At 34.6% G+C, this 16,531-nt stretch overlaps 1 protein-coding gene and 2 pseudogenes across 1 annotated transcript; all 3 read right to left on the bottom strand.

Annotated features, from left to right (window-relative positions):
* Positions 1 to 3,005: 3,005 nt before the first annotated feature.
* Positions 3,006 to 4,054, bottom strand: LOC133092957 (olfactory receptor 5H2-like; annotated as a pseudogene).
* A 6,206-nt stretch (positions 4,055 to 10,260) lies between these two features.
* LOC133093252 (olfactory receptor 5K1-like) lies at positions 10,261 to 11,181 on the bottom strand (annotated as a pseudogene).
* A 3,064-nt stretch (positions 11,182 to 14,245) lies between these two features.
* LOC133092956 (olfactory receptor 5H8-like) lies at positions 14,246 to 15,218 on the bottom strand. Its single transcript, XM_061192715.1, is given in 2 exon segments — positions 14,246 to 14,897; positions 14,899 to 15,218. Coding segments are annotated over 2 exon segments (972 nt in total).
* Between the last annotated feature and the right edge of the window lie 1,313 nt (positions 15,219 to 16,531).

The raw sequence follows: 16,531 nt of genomic DNA, 5'->3' as shown, positions 1-16,531 counted from the left end.
GGCTCTCCAATTTCAAGCCTAAAACTACCATCAGCTTTCCTGGATCTCCACCTTGCAGATAGCAGATCATGGGTCTTCTAAGCCTCCATAATAAGGTGAGTCACATCTAATAATACAAGTCTTTAGATATAGGTGTAGATATGGTTATGGAGGTACATGTAGATGTAGATTTATATAGAGAGTGATATAGGTTGATCTCTATATCTGTCTACATGTATGTGTATATATGTGTGTATATATATTGTAGAGATAGATATAGATATAGATATATATCTCCTATTGGTACTATCCTGGACAATCCTGACTAATACAAACACTGAATATTTAGTGAACCACATTCTTTATATTGAAAAATAAATGGAAATATGCAGTTGTTAACTGTAACCCCCAAATGAAGCTGACTTAGAAGGTACCTTCTCAAGCAAGGTATCATCATATTTTTATAGCACAAGGAATAACTTGTATATGAAACTTCTTTGAGAATGATGGTCCAAAATTTGATCCAGCCTGACAACTAGTTTTTTCTAGTGAAATCAGTGTATCTCTCCTGGAAGTTGACCTGGTCTAATCTTGTGCCCACCTCCTGAAATATGTAATAATGACATTGTTGGAAATACTTTAATCCAAAATCTAACTAAAGGGCTTCTCTTGATATATCCCAGGAGCTAGTCTTCATGATAAAAAGAATAAGATTAATTCACTTTATGTGTATGATACTTGTGATTATCTTAAAAGAAACAGGGTGGTGAACTGACATGCAGTAGCCATCCCAGGCAAAGTGATCTCCCTGAACTCATTACAAGATTGAAAACAAGTGATGCACTCCTACTTCATCTGAAGCATTTTTTTTTTTTTAATTTATTTATGGCTGTGTTGGGTCTTCGTTTCTGTGCGAGGGCTTTCTCTACTTGCGGCAAGTGGGGGCCACTCTTCATCGCGGTGCGCGGGCCTCTCACTGTCGCGGCCTCTCTTGTTGCGGAGCACAGGCTCCAGACGCGCAGGCTCAGTAGTTGTGGCTCACGGGCCTAGTCGCTCCGCGGCATGTGGGATCTTCCCAGACCAGGGCTCGAACCCGTGTCTCCTGCATTGGCAGGCAGATTCTCAACCACTGCGCCACCAGGGAAGCCCCATCTGAAGCATTTTTGAAGTCATATTTATTTCAATTGTTTGTATATTTCATAAGTACTTATTTAGGACCTCATATGTGTAAATAGCTGTGCTAAGCACCACAAAAGATTGAAGAATAATCAGACTTGTAAGTCATAATCTGAAAAAAAAATGCTTGTAGGCCAAAAATAAGTATTACACAAGGTCATTTGTGGTCTAAAAGAACAAATAAACTACTCAGTGTTTCAAACGAGGAAGCATTCCTATTCTCTCTGAGGTAATCTGGAAATGCATCATGGAAACTGTAACATTTAAGATAGACTTTGAAGAAAGGACCATTTCAATTGTAAACGAAGACAGATGCACCTGTAGAGAGCATTCTCAGTGGACAGACCTGTATGAACAAAACCATGTACCTGAGAGGAAGGTTTGTCCAGAGGCTGTCAGTAATTCATTTTGGGTATAACATATGGTCCATTAGGAAAATTGTGGAGGCAGAGATTTCAGAATTAAATCAAATCTGGGGGGAAAGTCCTCAAATAATGCCAGCATAAGCAAATGCAAGGTAATATATTTAGATGTAGATGTGTTTATTATCATGTTATCTATACATAGATCTGAAAATTAAACATATGTTTATTCATATATGAAGTTCTGCATACAGGTACCATATATACACATAATCTGGTAGCAATGGCAATCCACTAAAATTTATTGAAGAGGAATATTATTTAATCAGAGTTTTGTTTATGAAGAATAATCTTACACTAATGTTTGGGAAGTAAGAGAATATCAACACAATATAAAGGAAGTAACAAGACTATTGCAAATGACAAATATGAGTAATTTTAGGGTGAGGGCCTCAGTGGTGTCAGTAGGAATGTATATGGAATCAGTGATGAGATTGGAAGGTCAGAGATGGACCTGAAGATGAATCACTTATTATTCATAGAGTATGGAGTGGGACAAAAGCTAACATTTAAGGACTTTGGGGGCACAAATCATGTAAACTCTCGTTCATTTTTATGTCTTTTCTAGCTACTCACTGGACTCTCCAATATCATATCATCTTAAAACTATTTGAACTTTGGTAATATGCATTTGAAGCCTCTTTTACTCAACAATATATTCTAATAACCTTTACATATTACTTCTTTTTTTCTTATCAGTCTCTTTATTTTTAAATTGTAGGAACGATTAATCCATTTCCTTCCTATTCTGTCATTTCTCTTTTCCTCTCTATGCCCATCCCAATTAAATCTGAAATCTCATCTCTTAGCTTTCTGAATTAGTAAAGCTTTTCAGATTACCATATAACATACAAGAAAACTGGACAGTGCCTTTCAAGGCATCATAGACAGTGAGAGGCAGCTTCCCTCTTATTATTTATAGACACACACTGAGCTAAAAGCATCCTCTTACAATTTGTTCTGACTTTCACTTATTTAACTCCTTTCTCATTTTTTCTTATTGCCTTCTCATTTCTGCTGATTTCTCTGTGTAATATGAGAATTAAGTCCCCACAAGAAATAAATTTCACCATGTCCCAAATAGAACGTAATGAAAGTCCTTTTGGTGGCTAGCAAAATTCCTGTAATTGGCCTGTTTCCTTAAACACAAACCTGCCTCCACTGTGGAGGTAAACATGATATGAGCTTCCAGGCTGCACAGCTGTTTTACTATCAAAAAAATCATATTCAGTTTTTTTTCAGAGCAATTGTGCTATTATAGTGCATCGTGCATTTATGGAGCCACATTGAGAACATATGTGTAAAATATATTAATTTATTTTCCTCTTTAATTAATTTGACTTGAACACGTGATTAAATTTTTCTATGGTTTTTATGCTTTTGACTAATATATGCACATATTTTAATATATTTATTAGTACTCCTACCTTAAGTCATAAAATCTCTAGGGCAATTGTAAGTGCAAAAACTTTGAACACTAATCAACACATATCTAATCTGCACACTTATGTGACTTTTAATGAATGGAGAACAGATATTAGTGTGAGATCTAAGTATTTTCTTTAGCATTTTTTCCAGAGAACCTATGATTTTCTTATTTCCCAGACTATAGATGACTGGATTTAACAAAGGAATTATGACAGTTCAAAATAGAGAGTCCACTGTATCTTGAGCATCTGCTTCTGCAGATCTAGGGAGCACATACATGGAGAATAGAGGGTCATAGTATAAAGAGATAGTTAATAGATGGGCTCCACATGTGTAGAAGGCTTTCCTTATGCCTTGTACAGACTTCTTTTTTAATATTGTAAAGAGGGCAACTTTATAAGGGACAAGAACAGTCAGAATTATGCACAACTGTATTGAGCCATAGAAAATAAATACAATCAGAAAATTAATGGAAGGGTCAGTACAGGGAATTTTAAACAATGGTACAATGTCACAGTATGTGTTCTCTATTATGATAGAATTATAGAAGGTTAATCTGAATTTAAAAACATTATGAAGTATGGCATGAACAAGGCCACCTAAAAATGACAAAACCAACAGCTGGATGCTTAGTCTATTGGTCATAATTACTGGATAAGGTAACGGTTTGCATACAGTCACATAGCGATCATATGCCATCGTTGCCAACAAAAACACTGATTACAAAGGGAAAAAATTGTATCTTCCATTCAGTGAGAGATATCATTTTGCTCTTGGCAAAGAAATTCACCAACATCTGGCTGGGGCCAGGAGGAGGTCACTGTGGATGATATCCAGGCATCCACAAAAGCCAAATTCCCAAGGAATAAGTACATGGGGATGTGAAGATGAAGGTCATTACATAAAAAAGCAATCAGACCAAGGTTCCCCATGACAGTGATGAGATATATCACCAAGAACACCAGTAACAAGGGGATTTGCCATTTTTGTTGATGTGTAAGTCCTATGAAAATAAACTCTATCAGTAACATTGCATTTTCTTTTTCCATCTCCTCACTGGGCAGTGTCTGAAATACATGGAGTAAATGAAAGGAATAGTCAGTAAGAAATTATAAAGTGAAACTATGGAGGAAGAGAGTTGAAATGAAACATGCACTTTGGAATTTCCTCTTAATTTTGTTTATTATACCTCCTTAATAGATGGGATCTGTTTTTCTGGGGGGGGGATGGAAATAAATGCAATCATTTAAATTCAAAAAATGTGAATCAATGGACAGACTTAGAAAAATGAAAAACATGCTAAGTATGTGCTAAATTTATGGACTTCATTATGTTGAGATATGTTCCCTCTATACCCACTTTGAGGAGAGTTTTTATCATGAATAAATGTTGAATCTTGGCAAATGCTTTTTCTGCATCTATTGAGATGATCATATGATTTTTATCATTCCTTTTATTAATATGGTGTATCACATTATTTGTGAATACTGAACCATCTTTTCATCCCTGGAATAAATCCAACTTGATCATGGTATATGATCCTTTTTATATTTGTTGGATATGGTTTGCTAATATTTTGTTGAGGATTTTTGCATCTATTTTCATCAAAGATATTCGCCTATTATTTTCTTTCTTTAGTGTCTTTGTCTGGTTTTGGTATCAGGATAGTGGTGACCTCATAGGATGAATTTGGGAGTGTTCCCTCCACTTCAGTTTTTGAAATGGGTTGAGAAGTTTAGGTATTAGCTCTTCTTTATATGTTTAGTACAATTCCCCAGTGAAGCTGTCTGGTCCTGTACTTTATTATTTTTTTTAATAGATCTTTATTGGAGTATAATTGCTTCACAATACTGTTAGTTTCTGTTGTACGCCAAAGTGAATCAGCCATATGCATACATATGTCCCCATATCCCCTCCCTCTTGAGCCTCCCTCCCATCCTCCCTATCCCACCCCTCTAGGTCATTGCAAAGTACTGAGCTGATATCTCTGCTATGCTGCTGCTTCCCACTAGCTAACTATTTTACATTCGGTAGTGTATATATGTCGATGCTACCCTCACTTCACCCCAGCTTCCCCCTCCCACCCTGTGTCCTCAAGTCCATTCTCTATGTCTACATCTTTAAATTGCCTGTTTCTTCTTGATTCAGTTTTGGCAGGGGGCAAATTTCTTGAAACATACACCCTGCCAAAATTGAATCAAGAAGATGCAGGACCATTGGTCCTGTATTTTGTTTGCAGGGACTTTTTAAAATTACAGATTCTATTTCACTGTTGGTGACCAGTCTGTTCAAATTGCTTGTTTTTTCTTGATTCAGTTTTGGCAGGGTGTATATTTCAAGAAATTTGCCCATTTTTTCTAGGTTGTCCAATGTGTTGGCACATGACCATTTTTAGTATTAAGATTTTTTGTATCTCTGTGTTATCAGCTGTTATTTCTCCTCTTTCATTTCTTATTTTATTTATTTGGGTCCTTTCTTTTCTTATTGGTTAGCTTGGTTAATGGTTTATCAATTTTTTATCATATCAAAGAACCAGTTCTAGGTTTCTTTGATCTTTTCTATTGTCATTTTGATCTCTATTTTGTTTATTTCATCTCTGACCTTTATTATTTCCTTCCTTCTGCTAACTTTGGGCTTTGTTCTTCTTTTTCTAAATCTTTTAGTTGGTAGGTTAGGTTGTTTATTTGCTTTTTGTTTGTTTGTTATTGAAAATGGCCTGAATGGCTATAAAGCCGCCTCTTAGAAATGCTTTCACTGAATCATATAGATTTTGGAGTGTTGTGCTTCCATTTTCATTTGTCTCAAGGTATTTTCTGATTTCCACTTTGATTTCATCATTGACCCATTGGTTTTTTAGTAGCATGTTGTGTCATCTCCACTTGTTTGTTCTTTTCTCATTTTTCTTCTTGTAATTGACTTCTAGTTTCATAATGTTGTGGTTGGAAAAAATGCTTTATATAATTTCTATTCTCTTAATTTTGTTGAGACTTGTTTTGTGGCCTAGCCTGTAATCTGTCCTGGGGAACATTCCATATGCACTTGAAAAGAATGTATATTCTGCTATTTTTAGCTGTAGTGTCCTGTATATATCTATTAAGTTCTACTGGACTTACATGTCATTTAAGACCACTGTTGCCTTATTGCTTTTCTGTCTGGATGATCTGTCCATTGATGTAAGTGGGCTGTTAAAGTACCCTACTATTATTGTATTATTTTCAATTTCTCCCTTTATGTCTGCTAGTATTTGTTTGATATATTTAGGTGCTCTTGTATTGGGTGCATATATGTTAATGAATATAATATCTTCTTGTATTAATACTTTGATCATAATATAATGCCCTTCTTTGTCTTTCATTATAGCCTTTGTTTTAAAGTCTATTTTGTCTGATGTGAATATTGCTAACCCCCACTTACTGGTCATTTCTGTTTACATGAAAAATCTTTTTCCAACCCTTCCTTTTCAGTCTGTTTGTCTTTATCCCTGAAAGCAGTCTCTTGAAAGCAGCCTATTGAAGGGTCCAATGAGCCATTCTTTGTCTTTTGATTGGAGCATTTGGTCCATTGTCATTTACAGTAATTATTGATATTTTATTACTTGTTTTCTGGTTGTTTTTGTAGTTCTTCTCTGTTCATTCTTTCTTCTTTTTTCTTCCTTTGTGGTTTTATTATTTTCTTTAAGATTATGCTTGCGTTCTTTGTGTGTGTGTGTGTGTGTGTGTATCTATTGTACATTTTTGATTTGTGGTTACCATAGGGTTCCTAAATGTTGACCTGTAATTATATCTACTTGCTTTAAACTAGTAGTTGTTTACACTCAAACACAATCTAAAAGATCTACATTTTTACTCCTCTACCTAACATTTTGTGTATTTGATGTCATATTTTATATCTTCATGCTTATCCCTTGAGTATTTACTATAGTTAAAGTTGCTGTTACAATTTTTTGTCTTTTAATCTACACACTGGCTTATTTAATTGATTGGTCCTCCCTCCTTACTATATATTTGCCTTTTCTAGTGAGATTTTTTTCCCTTTCTTACAGATTCTTATTTCTTTTCCATTTGGAGAAGACCCTTCACCATTTTAGTATTGATGAATTTCTTTAGTTTTTGCTTGTTTGAGAATTTCTTTATCTCATTCTATTCTAAATCATAATCTTGAGAGGTAAAGTATCCTAGGTTTCAAGTTTTTCCCTTTCAGGACTTTGAATACATTATGCTACTCTCTTCTAGCCTGCAAAGTTTCTGCAAAGAAATCAGCTGATAGTCTTATGGGGATTCATTTGAATATAGCTCTCCTTTTTCTCGCTGCCTTAGAGTTCTCTCTTTAACTTTTGTTAGGATATATCCTGGTATGGGTCTATTTGGGCTCATCTTCTTTGGGACCCTCTGTGCTTCATGTACCTGGATATCTATTCCTTCTTCAGGTTTGGGAGATTTTTAACTACAATTTCCTCAAATACATTTTTGTTCACCATTTTCTCTATTTTCTCCTTCTGGAACCCCTATAATGTGAATACAGAAACACTTCATGGTATTCCAGAGTGCTTTTATTTTTTAAACTTGTTTTTCTTCCTATTGTTCTGATTGGTTGATTTTCATTATTCTGTCTTCCAAATCACTTATGCATTCTTCTGTATCAGTTGGTCTACTATTCATTTCTTCTAGTGTGTTTTTTATTTCACCTATTGAATTATTCATTTTTGACTGGGTCTTTTTTATACTCTAGTTCCTTGTTAAATTGTTCAGTGTTTAGATCAATTATTTTCCCTAATTCCGTTCACGTTTTTACTACCAATGTTTGAATTTTTTATCTGGTAAATTGTTTATTTATGTTTTATTATTTATTTTTTCAGAAGCCATGAGGATTGGGCTTTGAGGGGGCCCTGTTCCCTTTAAGTGTGTCTTTTTCCCTCTCCCTGTGCTGGAACCTTTGCTCCAGCAGAGGGGAATGTTAAAATGAGTGGGTCACATGCACAGAGGTTCAGTGTGCTGCCTGTGTAGGTGTCCATTACTCTGCTAAGAGATCTGGGTGGCTTCTGAGGTGCCACTTTAGTAAGTGCCATCAATGGCCACCACTGTCCCACTCAGGCTCTACCCTGGTCCCGGATGACCTCTAAGTCCCATGATCAAGATTCTTCCCCAGTTGTGGCCACCCCAAATCTAATCTATTTTGTTTACTGTCCTCCAGAAAGACTGTATCAATCTTAGAATTACAACTGCTCCATTATATTCCCACAAATTGGCTATCATTATCCTTTTAAATGTTTTCCAAACTGATAGCTCTTCTTTCCCCTCACCCCATAGAAGTAAAATAAATAAAACAAAAAATTTTTAATTTCATTTATTTAAATTGAAATAAGTTAAATATATTTCTTAAACTTATTGGATATTTTTAATTCTTCTGTTGAATGTTCACTGGCCCTTCCTTCCATTCAGATCTTTGCATGTTTTAATGAATTGTAAGAGTTCCTTATATATTAAAGGTGTTAAACTTTTTCTTTCCCTCATAAATGTCTTAAATATTTTTTCTTGTATTTTTATGTGGCTGTTAACTCTTCTATTTTACTATTATATAAAAGTTTTTAAATTTTATGTAGTCATTGTAAGAGGAACAATTCAAGAAAACAAAAACCTTGCCCACTAGTTAAGAAGAGAAAATTTAATTTAGCAAACGGTTTGAAAGTGTTGTAAAATCAAAAAGTCAAACAGGGAATAGTAAGGCAGCCCAGAGATTACTAATGGTAGGAAGCTCCCATGAGGATGAGTGGTTAGTTAACAGAACCCATGATTTGACCCGCATGAGCATTTTCCCTGCAGGAGGTGGACTCAGTGATAAGATGCAGCTTGCGCTGGAGACACTCCCTACAGCAGTGGAACAGGGGAGAAATATTGTGGGTTTCCCCCCACTCTTTAGTTACAGTGCTCCTCATTGTCTGAATCTAGCCAGAAGACATTTGAAAGGGAGGGAGTCTGGGAAATAGAGTTTACAGTGGTCCTTAATTATAAAACAAAACACAGGAGAGGAAGTTGGAAAATGGATTGAGGCCAAAAGGCAAATGATCAGAGAATCATATACATCAATTAATCTGCTTATTATTTCTAGATTTGGTCTTTTGGTAATAAATCCTTTCCTTGATATTTCAAAGTATGAAATTTTTTACTGAGGAAAATCATGAAAAATCATGTCTAACTCTTTAGTAGGTAACATATATGAGTTCTAGCTTAGTGCCTAGCAGATAGTAGGTTCTCAGTAAATTTTTTTTTCTTTCATAATTGTACATGTAAGGATCAATAAGTGTTTTTGTTTATAAATGTAGAATTTTTAACATTTTATATCTCAATATGCTTGATCAGCATCTCCAGGTTTTTGTTAATGCTATGCATACATCAATACTTATAATTGGAATCAGTCCAGGTTAGTGATATTCCTAATAACAAGCAAGTGACATAATATCAGAGAGAAAAAAACTTTTATTTAATTAATATATTCAGGAATTACACTGTCATATATGATGGACTGCCAATCAAAAGCAAACAACATGATAATATCAAATACATAAGGGATGTCAATGTAGGTAGCAACATGTTCAACTACAGATTGATAAATCACCAATTTGTTCAGATATTCTATTTCAGAGAACTTGATAGAAAATTGACTAACAATTAAGAGGAAAATGTTGTTGATTAGTGAATAAATATTGTACATGAATTCATATTCAAATATAATCTCTTAAACTCAAAATTCAGATTCAAATGGAAATATATAGTTTACTTCTGTCACACAGTATTGCTTAAGAAGGGATTAATTTTTAAGAACTTGAGACATGGGGAGTTTGTTAGATTATGCCTTCAGATTGGAGAAATTTGCCAGCAATATCAAATGGAGGCAACCTTTGTATATAATGACTTCTACTTCTAGGGTTTGTTGGGTTTGTTGAAAATTGTAACTCATTATACTCTGAAACTAAGAGTAACTGGTGGAACTAATTATACTGGAACATAATTTTGACCTCAAGAGTAATTATTTAGTTTACCCCTGATGAAACCTAGTAGCTTATATTTTGGAATACATTTTAGCAGAAAGTCTCTTTTCTGAACTTGTTTATTTGACTCATACACCAATCATGTGTTAATAATTTAACATTTTATGTATAAAGTTGTCATTTCCCACTTTCTCAGTATTCCTTGATTTTGAAAAAGTTTTATCAAGTTAAAATCCATTGTCCACATAGCATGATAATTGTTTCAGAATGTTATGATATCTTCATAATTTTTTTCACAACATTTATTACTTCCTTATTTCTTAGACTATAAATAAAAGGGTTTAATAAAGGAATCACTAGAGTATAAAAAATAGCAACGGGTATATCTTTATCTTCTTCATTAACTGAATTTGGTCGAATGTACATGAAGAGAAGAGAACCATAGACTATTGAGACAAAGTGTGATGCACAAGTAGATGAAGCTTTCCTTCTTCCTTCTTTAGATTTCCTTTTTGAAAATTGTGAAAATGATGTACTGGTAAGAGATTATTACTGTGGTAATAGTAAAGGTTTGAACTGATCAGCCAGAGATAAATATCATTAATTCATTGGTATAAGGGTCAACACAGGAGAATCTGTATAATGGAAGAACATCACCAAAAAAAAGTGAATGACTTGATGAGACCCATGGAGAGTGAAACTAAACAGAAACCCTGTGTGAATCATGGAATGCAGGTTTCCAGCTATGTAAGCCCCTGTGGTCATCTGAATGCAGAGTTTCTTTGACATCATGGTGTGGTACTGAGGTGGGTTACATATGGCCACAAAGCGATTGTAGGCCATTGCTGCCAGGAGAAAGGAATCTGCTCTTTCAGCAAGGCAGAGAAAATAAAATTGTGCCATGCATTCATAGAGCGAAATCATTCTGTCCTTAGAAAAGGACAATATCTCCAGCATTTTGTGGGTAATGGCACAGGAACAACAGGAATCCATCAGAGCGAGGTTACCAAGAAAGATGTACATTCATGTGTAAAGACTATGCTCTGTAAATATCAATGTCACCAGACCAAGGTTTCCCTGATCAGATAGATGGTAAGGAACATCAGAAACAGAAGGGTCTTTTAGCTCTGGGTGATCTGTAAGTCCTATGAGGATAAATTCAGTTGTCAAGGAGCAGTTATCCTCAGTCATCTCTATATTATCTGTTGAGATAAGAATTACGAAGATATAAGATTCTAATTTAGAACATGTATAATTTTATCTTCAAATTTTTCTTTTTACAACAAGGAGAGGAGCTTCTTCAGCTTCTCCTACTGTCTCTGTGATACAGGCACACAAACTCCTAGGGGACTTTCATTCCCCTAACATGTCAGCCTCTACGACCTCAAATCTGAAACTCAGATTCACGAGACTATTTTGATAACTCCAGGGAGGATGCTTACAGTGGAAAAGGTTTGTCTTTATGAATTTGCACAAGTACAGTGTACAAATTTAGGGTATCCATATTTGGTTCAGTGTTCTCAGATAAGTTCAGTGTCAGTATTTATATTAAAGATTTAAAAAATAAATTTAAAATCAGTTTTTCTTTACATACTTATTCTTTTTCATTGAGCAAAAGTTTTCATATAATCTCCCAGTGGAGAGCCTGTTTGAAAAAAGCATACAATAAACATGTTAAAATTGTATTTTAGGAACTGCATGAAGATCACTAAGGTTAAGGGGACGACTATTCAATTGTAAAAACAGTAATCTTGGCTAGCTAAGGAATTAAATATCCATTGATTATCACCTCCTTTATTCCTTTTCCCAATGTCATACCCATTTCCATTAACACTGACTCTGTCCATGATTATTTCTGTTGATTTTGCTCATATATCTAAATCATTTACTCCTTTATATAAAGCATAATTTATATATAAGGCTACTTAATAAAGTTTTAACTAAATTCCCCAGACCACACTGATCTCCATTTTCTCTGCACTCAAACATGTCTTATACACTCAACACAATCTAGAATGCCTTATGTATAATCTACCTTTCTTATATGTGAATGTATAACTTCCTCATTAAATTATAGGCATTTTGAAGTTAACTGTGACTTGTACTTCTTATGACAGCTGTACAGTGTTATGGGTAAAAAGTGATATTGATTCCAGTCCTACCTCTATCGCAGTGACCTGGAAGGGGTGAACTTGTTTTCAGTGTCCTATCAATGATCCTTAGTGACCTCTTCTGAAAATTGACTCTATTAATTTTGAAGAAGAGTCTACAAAGACAATTATTCAAAACTCATCATTTAAAAAATTAAGGGTTAATATTCAAAATGTGTAAGGAACTCATACAACTCAATAGTAAAAGTACAATCTGATTTAAAAATGTGCAGAGGAACTAAAAAAATATTTTTCCAAAAGACATTCAAATGGTCAACAGCACATGAAAGGATGTTCAACATCACTAATCATTAGGATAATGCAAATCAAAACCACAATGAGATATCACTTCACACCTCTCAGAATGCCTGTCATCAAGAAGGCAAGAAATAACAAGTATTGGCAAAGATTTGGAGGAAAGGGAACTCTTATACACTGTTGGTGTGAACGTAAATTGGTTTAGCCATTATGCATAATATGTATTTTCCTCAAAAAATTAAAAACAAAACTGCCATATGTTCTCTAAGTTCCACTTCTGGGTATATACTCAAAGGAAATGAAAACAAGTTATAAAAGGGATATCTGCACTCCAATGTTTATTGCAGCATTATCAACAATAGACAAGATACAGAGACACCTAAGTGCCCATCATAGGATGGATGGATAAATAAGGTGTGGTATATAGTGTGGTGTATATATGTATGTATGTATATATATACACACACAATTGAATATTATTCAGCCATCAGAAAGAATGATATCCTACCATTTGTGAAAACACGGATGGACCTTGAGGACATTATGCTAAGTGAGATAAATCAGATTGAGAAAGACAAATACTGTATGATATAACCTACATGTGGATATAAAAAAGCCAAACTCATAAAAACAGAGTAAAATGGTAGTTACCAGGAGATAGGGAGTGAGAGAATAGGAGTTGTGTTGTTTAAGGTACAAACTTGCAACTAATAGATAAATAAGTGCTGGAATCTAATGTACAGTATAGTAAATGGAGACAAAAATAGTTTATTATAATCATCAAAAGTACTAAGAGGCTAGATCTTAATTATTCCCACCACAAAAAAGAAATGACAATTATATGATGTGATAGAGTGCTAGCTAATGTTACAATGGCAATCAAATTACCATATACAAATGTATCAAATCAACATGTTATATACATTAAACTTAAACAATGTTTTATGATAAATAATACAGTATGTATAAGAATCCTTTCATCCGAATTGACTCATCTACAATTTTTCTGATTCTAAGAAAATTGTGTAAAATTTTCCAAAGTATATCAGAGTAGATTAAAAGCTTGTTTTTATACTTTAGTTTTTCTAACATTTAGAAGAGAAAACCCTTTAAATCTTAATATAATTTTTGAGGACAGCTTTTGTTTTTTGTTTGTTTGGAGGCCCAACCTCCAGCCTGGGAACCAAGATCCCACAAGCCATGTGGCTCAGTGGAAAAAAAGAAAAAAGAAAAAAAGGAGCAGTACAATAACAAAGAATAAAAAATAAAATAAAATTAGTAAGGTAAAAAATGTATTAAGAAAAATAAAAATATAATTGAAACAACTGCAACAGGGTAAAACAAAACCACAACAGAAAAAAGAAAAAAAAAAGAAGGGGGGAACAAGCCAAAAGGAGCAGAACAATAACAAAGTATAAAGAATAAAATAAATTTTGAAAAATAAAAGATTTATTAGAAAAAATAAAAATATAAATGTGTCAACAACAACAAGGCAAAACAGAACCCCAACCTCAGGGGCGCCAGTCCCGTCCCGCCTCCACTTCTCCTCCCCCTTCACTCCTCCCACGCTCCATGTCCTACCCAGTCGCTAAGGGTTCCTCCTGTCCCCTAGGTGTCCATGGTACCTCACCAGTGCCTGGTAGGTGCCCTAGTGGACGAGGAATGTGGACGCAAATTCCGCATCCTCCTACTCCGCCATCTTGCCTCCACCCCCTCCTTACATATTTTTGAATAAGATATGCAAATACTTTAAGGAATTTGTTAGGCAGTAACATCTTAAGTCATTAAAATAGTAGGACAATTATAAATGCAAAAAACTTTGAACACTAGTCAACACATAGCAACATCTAACCTGAACAATTATGTGCTGTTTTAATGAAAAAAGAACACCTATTAGCATTTCTCTTTAACATTTTTGTCAGTGAATCTATGACTTTCTTATTTCTCAGGCTGTAGATAATTGGATTTAACAAAGGAATTATGACAGTGTAAAATAAAAGGTCCATCATATCTTGATCATCTGCTTGTGTGGATCCAGGGCACACATACATGAAGAGAAGAGGCCCATAGTATAAAGAGACACATAGGAGGTGGGCTCCACAGGTGGAGAAGGCCTTCCTTATGCCTTCTACAGACTTCTTTTTTAAGGTTGTAAAGAGAATAAGTGTGTAAGACACAAGAACAATGAAAATAGTGAACAACTGTATTGACCCAGAGAAAATAAAAATCATCAGAAAATTAATGGAAGGATCAGTACAGGAAATCTTAAACAATGGTATAATGTCACAGTAAAAGTGATGTACTATGATGGAATTGCAAAAAGTTAATCTGAATAAAAAAGCATTATGAAATATGGCATGGAAAAGGCCACCTAAAAATGACAAAACTAATAGCCAGATGCATAGCCTAGTCATCATAATCACTGGGTAATGTAATGGTTTGCATATGGCCACATAGTGATCATACGCCAATGTTGTCAGCAAAAAACATTCCATGGTTACAGATTGCAATGGAAAAAAATTGTATCTTGCAATCAAAGAGAGAGATCATTTTGCTCTTGGCAAAGAAGTTGACCAGCATCTTAGAGGCCACTGTGGGTGATAACCAAGTATCTACAAAACCCAAGCTCCCAAGGAATAAGTACATGGGAATGTGAAGGTGAGGGTCATTACAGATGAGAGCAATCAGACCAGGGTTTCCCACAATGGTGATGAGGTATAGCATTAAGAACAGCAGGAACAAGAGGATTTGCCACTCTGGTTGATATGTAAGTCCTGTGAGAGCAAACTCTGTCAGCTCTGTTGCATTTTTCGTTTCCATATCCTTAATAGATGCCCTCTAAAATACAATGCAGTAAATGTAAAGTAACATTTATCAGAAGTTTAAAAAGAAGATTTGGTTAAGCTAATATAAATAAAACCATACACTAGACTGAATGCCATTTATTTTATTTACTCTTTAATACATGAAAAGTATTTCAGGAAATTGCTATATTGGGAAAATGTGATTATTTCAGTTCAAAATATGTATAGGAATAAACAGATTTAGAAGAAAAAGAAATTCTGAACATGAGCAAATTTATGGGGAAACTATTGAATGAGGTAGGGAAATTCTGTGTGTTTGACATGGATGCACATCAAAAAAATGTTAGAAAGGCCTGGATTATCAAATGAATTGAATGCCATGTGAATGATCTTCAATTTTATTCTTCAAGTAATAGGCAAGCACTGAAAACTTTTAAGATGTGGAATGTCATCATCAGTTAGTTTTGAAATTAAATATTTGGTTGTAGAAATAGTCTGCAGGAAGAAGAATCTTGTGTCATGAATACTCTTCAGGAGGTTACGACTCTTGTCAAGTAATTCCCAAATCAGATTACACATCCAAATTGTTTGGGGTAGTTTTTCATGCAAAACATTGAGTCTGAGGTACTACTGTAGAAATTGATTCAGTAGATCGTGAATGTGGTCAAGTAATATGCATTTTTAAATGCTCCCCAGTTGATTAAAATGTATGTGAGGTTCTTAGTTCATGTGTGATATGATTAGGATGATGAGGGAGACAAAGAGATAGATCAAAATAAATCAGAATGTAGAGTCACTAAGACTTGGTGACAGATTAAATGTGAAGGAGTAATTAGTAAAGGAGAGAGAGTCACTCTCTTTAATGACTGGATAGGTAGTCATTAAAAATTGAGATTGAAGACTCAGATGCAGTAGCCAGTTTTTGCAAGGAGCATCCTCTGAACATCCAGGTGAGATAAACTTAGCAGTATGATTCTACAAGTGCTTAATAGAAATAATGACTTGGATATCATTGAGGTGGCTGAAAACATACTTATATATGGCTTATACATTGGACAGTGTGCATAAGGTAAAAAAAAAAGAGGAAGGAATGAAAATAAACTTGAAGAATTTATATTAAAGAGATTAAAAATGGATGTACATCATTTATTAGATGGTTCACATCTGATCCTCTTTTCTACCAAGTGAGTCTTGGTGGCAGACTAAAGCTCTCATCCTCTCTAGAAGCCAAAGTTTCTGGAAACTAACTTTCCCATCCCCCTGGTACCTAGAGTGAGGGGGCTTGATATAGGGTTAGCCCAAAAAAACTCATTTACACTGTATTTGAGA

The sequence above is a fragment of the Eubalaena glacialis genome, chromosome 6 (genome assembly GCF_028564815.1).
Source record: "Eubalaena glacialis isolate mEubGla1 chromosome 6, mEubGla1.1.hap2.+ XY, whole genome shotgun sequence".
In the NCBI taxonomy this organism is placed as follows: domain Eukaryota; kingdom Metazoa; phylum Chordata; class Mammalia; order Artiodactyla; family Balaenidae; genus Eubalaena; species Eubalaena glacialis.
The sequence above is the reverse complement of the archived record's forward strand: the minus strand, read 5'-3'. Positions and strand labels throughout refer to the sequence as shown.